The 7524-nt window shown below is 33.6% G+C and overlaps 1 protein-coding gene and 1 long non-coding RNA gene across 3 annotated transcripts in view; one reads left to right on the top strand and one right to left on the bottom strand.

The window, feature by feature from the left end:
• Window positions 1–2343, top strand: part of LOC111089674 — a 6995-nt gene extending 4652 nt beyond the window's left edge. The window contains exon 4 of the long non-coding RNA XR_002613907.1: window positions 416–2343. This is a non-coding gene — a long non-coding RNA (uncharacterized LOC111089674). The remainder of the gene's footprint in view (window positions 1–415) is intronic.
• Window positions 2344–3402: 1059 nt separating this feature from the next.
• LOC106474260 (BMP and activin membrane-bound inhibitor homolog) overlaps window positions 3403–7524 on the bottom strand; it is a 27047-nt gene continuing 22925 nt past the window's right edge. The window contains exons 2-4 of one of the 2 annotated variants that reach the window (XR_002613908.1): window positions 5834–6148; window positions 4891–5468; window positions 3403–4836 (exon numbers count right to left, since the gene is read on the bottom strand). Coding sequence is in view for 1 of the 2 variants with exons in the window: in XM_013934949.2 (XP_013790403.1) it covers window positions 5026–5468; window positions 5834–6148 (758 nt within the window). In the remaining variant the exon portion in view is untranslated. Of the gene's footprint in view, window positions 5469–5833; window positions 6149–7524 lie in introns of both variants that reach the window. The other variant, XM_013934949.2, reaches the window with a different exon arrangement.

The following is a 7524-nucleotide window of genomic DNA, read 5'->3' as shown; positions in this document are numbered from 1 at the left end:
TGTAGATAACTAGTATCACTAATACTGTTATTGGAGGTTCGATCTGCCCCACCTTAGATAACTAGTATCACTAATACTGTTATTGGAGGTTCGAACTGCCCCACCTGTAGAAAGAACAGACTTTTCTTTTTTTTACCACCGTTTTATAAAATATTTCTAATTCGCCACAGTAAACTCAAAAAGCTTTCAATTCGGTGAGGTCCACATACGCATTTGTAAACTTTACACGTGAAAGTCTCGTTAAAAGAAACTTTAAAATCAAACTTTTTTAAATATTTAATTGTATGGCAAACTTATAGAAGTGGTTTGTCATCACTTAAACGTATTTACCGTATTTCATCATTTAAACGTATTTACCGTATTTTGAAGTGTAATGTTTTTTTGGGGTTTTTTTTTTGTTTTGTTCTTCCTTCAGCTCGGAATTCACATGGCATAATTCAACCAGACGTTACTTTTTACCAACGACCACCAACTAAAGATACAAGTACGAGTCTCTGTACTACCCACTGCACCAACTTTCGGTTAACTACGCCGATACGCCCCCTAACGCCGGCCTATCAACCAACACAGCCAGTTACCGTGACAACAGTAAGTGTGCCCACTTCTTGTGATGACCTGACATTACCACCAGGTTACGTGACGTCACGAGATCTACGAAAGAGCCATTGATTGTTTCCGTTTCAGCCGTCAGTGATCAACAAACAGGGGCGTATAAAACGTGGGGCAAAGGTATGCTCCCCTCCCGATAACTTGTTTATAGTTTATGTATATAATATGCGTTTGTTTCACGTGCCCCCTCTCCGTCCAAATTTAAATTACTGAGCATGTCCGTATAATCAAATGATAAACTTCATTTCTTGTACAGTATGTTTACGCTGACACTATAAAGACGGTCCCTTGCATTTCTAGTGTTAAAATTACATATGTTAACACTGACAAAACTTACTTTGCAAAAATTCTTTAGTGTGTGTGTGTGTTTACAGTGTGTTGATCCTGGTGGAGCGCGGGGTTCTTTGAGAAATCATAATCAGAAGAAAAAAATATATATATAAGTACTTATGTCGTTGGAATTGTGTGAGAGGAAAATATTGATATCGTTACCGTTTTCTCTAATTACTTCTCCTTACGGAACCTAGATGGCGCTCAGACTAAGTGAACAAATCATTGTGACTCTTCAGATGAACTGTGATGGTGAAAATAGCCTATGGAGCGATGTGTGAGAAAAGTACAGTTATCGATATGGATAGTTATTTCTTTTACACTGCCTAGATGGCGCTCAACTCACTTTATAGTAACAATTCAGAAGAATCACGTCATCTTATACTATACGAACTGAACAATATAATATAAATAAACAATATCTAATCCTTTCTATCATTTACAGTTTGTATGTATATAAAGTAAGGTACTTGAAAGCTCTATTTGTTGAATAATATATATATATATTATCAGAAAAGTATATTTCAATGTTCGAAACGTACCCAGGATTTTTAACAGTAAACATAGGGCCTTGACTTCTCCGTTGTGATTTGTCCGTTTGTTGATGAACATAATTACTGGCTCCAGACACGTATACATTTAATGTTTTGTACTAGTACTACTAGAGAGTTTTAAGTATCGTAGGTTCGCGAATAACAGCTCAATCTGAAATCAAGAATGTATTTAAAGCTTAAGGGGGAATATTCTGTAACATTATTTAACTTGCATCTAATATTTTATTACATATTCTGTAAAATCATTTACGTTTAGTATTTTGTTAAATAATTTGTGTCTTATAGAATTAATTAAGAAGAATTAAGGGTTAGTTCACATTCCAGGAACCATTAAGAAGTAAATAGAAATTTAGCAGTGTGATTACAGTTAACATTACAAGTATTTTTTATTCTTTATAAGAGGTTCCATATAAACGTGATCTGGCTCTCAGTTAAACAATTAACCATTGTTTTATTATTATTATTATTCACATGCTACTGGGATAACCTGTATTTATAAAGTCTTGATCTATTGTAATAAGTTTAGATATGAATAGCTTTACTGGTCTCGTAAACATTCTGCAATTTTTATATCCAGTGCAAGAAATGTCAGTACGCTTATTTCGTCTGTATATATACACTACCCCGAATAATTTGGCCATTGCATTCCGCTTGTCTTTTGATTGCTCGTATTGCGATAGAGGGTGCTAAATTATTCGAGTTATACACACACACAACGAAAAAATAATAAGCCTTTAAACAAAGTGCCTTCTTAGGCACTTAGTGAAGTTGCTGTGTTTCATGTGTGATAGTTTGATCACTGAGTGGAGTAAGAAATTTGAAAAAATTATGGTCTTCTGATCATCCAAAAATAAAAAATGCTGTTATTTCTTCTTCTTTTTTGTTATGAACTTTTTAACTTAAGTTTTGTAATAAATGATTGAATTAACTAAATACCTGAAAGATTCTTAATCTACATATCAAAAATATTACATTGGGAGTGAGATATACAAATATATATACATATAGATAGATAAACATGAAAGTATCAGCTTTCTTTTTTAACCCCCTGTAAGACATGAATTATAATTAACAGCCCTATTCGCAATATATTTTTTCTTGAGTGAGAGGGGGAAGTAGGTAAAAAATTTAATCAACAAACCAATAATAAAATTATATTATCGACCTCTTTGTTAAGAAATATGTCAACAGATGGCAGGCTAGTTAGTCTTTTTCTTTTCTTTTTTTTTTTGAGAAACATGAAAGACAATTAATCAAATATTCTAAACAATTTTTAAAACTGATCGTCTTTCAAACTAAAATTCAAAAGCCTATACTTAACAGAACATTATTTATCTTACTTCTAAATTGTTCAAATACCGTTAACACAGTCTTCAAAAAAGGGCTTTCGGAAGGTTACGATTAGTATCTGCTGGTTTTTCAGTGAATTATCAAATACAAAACAATATTATTAAAACACTCATAAAAGAAGTCTTACATTTCATAGCTATATGTGTAAATAACTTACCTTTTCATTCCCAAAAAAAATAATGACAACTCTAAGTTAATGACTATATATTTCTAAAGCTTTAGGGTGTAATAAATAAATAGTTAAGCCTAATTATTGGGGAAAAAAAAAGTAAAACCATAATCAGTGACCATTCCATTCGAATATTTCAGAGATATTACTGTGATGGTAACGTTTTCATGCATAATCTTGAAACTACAATTCTAAACACTGAATTTAGCTTTTGTTTTTTGTCACGCGAAATTTCATACTTTATAAATTCATACATAACTCACAAGCTTAGGCCTACAAGTAACTAGTAGCTGGTGATTAAAATATCAAAACTACGTGTCACTAAAGATTAGTTACCAAATCGCTAAGTTTCAAAAATTTTAGCAACATATAAAAAGACAATTATTAATATATTTTAGAAATGGAATTTATTTTTTAATAAATAACATCGTACAGAGCCCATTCTAACTGTTTTCCACAATTGGTACAAATATTGTACAGTTATATACAAAAGCACATTGAAGTTTAGGCTGTGCTAGAAAAATAACCTTTTATTAATCATTTCAATGTAACATCGTATTTGTTATACCACCTCATCCCAGAAATGATTGTTGTTGTTTTTTCTGCATAAATAAATACAGCCTGTATTTATTCTTCTGGATCATCACAAACTGAAAATGCTTAACGTATTACAATCTACGCGTGAGAAATATATTTTCTTGATTTTTTTAATACTATTTACATGTATATATTATGAAAGCTAATATTTTAAAATTAGTATATGTTTGGTAACTAAGCATGAGTGTGAACTACAATGAGTTACACTGTTTAAAAATTAAATGCTTAAGCTGGAAAATTAATATAAAAAACACCCGCCTGCACGTACTAGAAAAAAAAACTCGCATTCAGGGATCTTATTCAAAAGGTCACATATGCGTAGAAATATTTTCATCAGCAAATTTTGTCACAACTTTTAAGCGGAAATGTATAAAACGAAATTGTTCCTTAAATAATCAAAAAATTCAATATCCTTCAAAGTTTTTATGTGAGCGACATCTTGGAGAGAAAATTCGCATTTATCGTAAAATAACGAACTTTTTAAAAAGCACATTATAATTGACACGTGCAGAATTATAAGTATTATCGATGTTTAGAAACTTCAATAATTGTTACTTAAATATTTAATCGAATTTTTTTTCTATATCAATCTAATTTAAACATTGGTCAAATGAACCTCCTCGCCTATTTCACCTAGAGGGGTGAATGATGATGATAGATATCGAAGACCATAAACTCGAATATACAATGTGAACAACATTTTGGTATACATATATACTGGTGTAACATCAAATCTGAAAAAAAACGACCGCAAAATAGTGGCCTAAACGTCGACCAAGAAGATTCCAGGCAGATGTAGCCCGTTGAAGGCTTATCAGCAGTATGATGTGTAATAATGTCTATAACAGTAAAATACTGTAAAATATTACAGCCATATGAAACTTCTGAACTTTTCTGGGGATTAATATTTAGTATACGGGTCGACTCCAAATCACCACATTCACAATATCGGCAACCATGCGTTCATTGTTAGCAAAATCAAAATTTATAAAAATAGGTACGAAGGCTTAGTTGTAATAAAACTGTGTGTGTGTGTGTGTGTTTAATGAATACTTACGCATTTTAAAATGGGTTTCAGACTTGATTTTTTTTACCACGTAACAACGAGTATCTATTCGGGAAATAGTAGAACCTCAATAAATATGTATTTTAGGAAAATATGTTTTTGGCTTTTGGAAAGTGTACAAAAAATACTAAATGACAACTAATTCTAATGGAAAACTCATTAGTTTCGGTTATTTGTTCTTGTGAAATTTGTTGATCACAATCTTCAAAGGGAATTGTGCGTATAAATATCTTTTTAAAAAATGTCATTATCATTCGTTTATCATACGAGCCACTACTTAGTGATGGGCGGACGAGCTAATGGCGGCGATTTACAAACACGTTAACCACGTTAGTTGCAAGAAATGTATATTATACCAAAGTTATAGGGCTAGGCTTAAAAGGTTTCCAACTAGGCCATGACACTGGGCCGTAAATATTGTTTGTTTTGTCGCTGATGTCAGTAATCCAACTATCACGTGAGAACACTATATTTACATTTTTATACAATCCTCTTCCACTGCCTCCTCCTGTGTTATGCTCATTGCACTTTTTACGGTTTTCTCGACATCCAAAATTCCCTAATAAAAGACGGGTTTTAAATTGTCTCTGCTGTCGAAGTTCTAATAGACGTTGTTGTCGTTTAGAGTCCTTCCTGAGCATACGAACTGCCAGCAGTATTAACATGATCAGAATGAAACTCCCTGCTATAGGCACAGCTATCACTGCAGCCCGAAACCAGAGTCCACCCTCCAGCGATCCTTCTCGAATGTTGTTCGTCTTAAGTAAAAATTCTTCATCGTAATCATATATTCCTAAAAAAAACATATAAAAAATACTTGATAACATCAACTTAAAATACAGCTTAACTGAAGATAAGAAACGTATTTCAACGTAATTTAATTGATCTAAGTATGAATATTAATATTAGAGTTTATACTAGGCCTAACCACATCTTAAGTGAAGATAAGAAACTTATTTCAACGTAATTTAAATGGCCTAAGTATGAGTATTAATATTACAGAGTTCATACTAGGCCTAACCACAGCTTAAATGAAGATAAGAAACGTATTTTAACGTAACTTAACGGCACTATTTCGCCTTGGTTAAGCCTAGTATGAACTCTAATATTAATATTCATACTTAGGTCAGTTGAATTACGTTGACATAAGTTTCTTACCTTCAGTTAAACTGTGGTTAGGCCTAGTATGAACTTGAATATTAATACCCATACTGCTGCCGTAATTACACATGTCTTTCTCACAACAAAACACTTTAAATGATGCCCCAGGAGAAAGTTTCAGAGAACGAGCCTTCACTTGGCACAATGCCTTTTTCTGATCATTTAATAGTTCTAGACAACCGTGGCGGGACCGAGAGAGGTCGTTGCTGTAGCCACTGTTCTCGACGTCGGAGAAACACAAATTATGCGATGATTTACACATGTAGCCTGTGTTAACACAAGATGGAAGATTGCAGTAACATCGAATTTCACCTAAATAGAAAAAAAAATAATATTATTAAAATCATACCAGCTTTCTCGTAAAATTTGTTTACATAATCTTTATTACAAGAATAATCTTTGTGTTTGAAAAATAATTTATACTCTGAGAGCGACTGATGTTTAATCATGAGGACATTTTTAGTCATATTTGAAAGGTTCTCATCCTTAAAACACTTTTTTTTCTCTCTGATATCTGTTGAGTTGTTATACATGAAAATGGTTATTCAGAACAGCCAAGATTTGTTGGGGAAATATGATTCTTCATGGTGCATTTATTTTCGAGCAATTTTTGAGGTTTGATCTTACTCGTAACTTTAAAAGTCAGAAAATGTTAGACAAGAAAGAATGCATTCAATATACAGTAATAATTTATTTGACATTTTCAAGCACACGGTAGTGACTAAATGAAATAATTTTCAAAATAAATATTTTTAACACCCGCCACACGAGACAGTCCAGCATCTTTTAGTACTGAGCCCAGGATAGTCAACAGGGTGATAATTCCGAAAACCTGTCATCACCATCCGTCTTATATTTACTCTTAATTGTAGAAATGGCATTTTAAATCTAAGAATCGCTAGGGAAACCATCTTGCATTTGCTTCAACTTCAAAACACTACATCTTTGGACTTTACTGTTAGTTACACACAATATTGAAATTAATCGTTTCTTATATATGATTCCGGTCCCCCTTATTGAACGTAAAACAAAAAACGAGCACAATAATATTGTTAAGTTTCTATGTCAGTGCAGTAATTAGTTGACGTATCTTTTGTTTTCTTTTGTTTTGAATTTCGCGCAAAGCTACACGATGGCTATCTGCGCTAACCGTCCCTAATTTAACAGTGTAAGACTAGAGGGAAGGCAGCTAGTCATCACCACCCACCGCCAACGCTTGGGCTACTCTTTTACCAACGAATAGTGGGATTGACCGTCACATCATAACGCCCCCACGGCTGAAAGGGCGGGCATGTTTGGTGGGACGGGGGATTCGAACCAGCGACCCTCAGATTGCGAGTCGAGTGCCTTAACCACCTGGCCATGCCGGGCCTTGACGTATCTCCGATTCAGTTGGTATGACAAATCGATTAGGATATATTCGAATAAGTTCTTCCCTCATCCGACCTGGACCCACGGGTTTAGTTTAATCACAACACTTAAACCACTCACAACTACATCTAGAACATTTTAAACATGTTTCAATGCTACATCGTTTTACTTTACTTTTACATGTTAACTTCTTAATGTTCGCTCAGGCCCGGCATGGCCAAGTGGTTAGGGCGCTTGACTCACAATCTGAGGGTCGCGAGTTTGAATCTCCGTCCCACCAAGCATGCTCGCCCTTTCAGCCGTTGGGGCGTTATAAT

Source organism: Limulus polyphemus, unplaced genomic scaffold (assembly GCF_000517525.1).
Source record: "Limulus polyphemus unplaced genomic scaffold, Limulus_polyphemus-2.1.2 Scaffold7000, whole genome shotgun sequence".
Lineage (NCBI taxonomy): Eukaryota > Metazoa > Arthropoda > Merostomata > Xiphosura > Limulidae > Limulus > Limulus polyphemus.
Note: the sequence above shows the minus strand (reverse complement) of the source record. Positions and strands in the feature narration are given on the sequence as shown.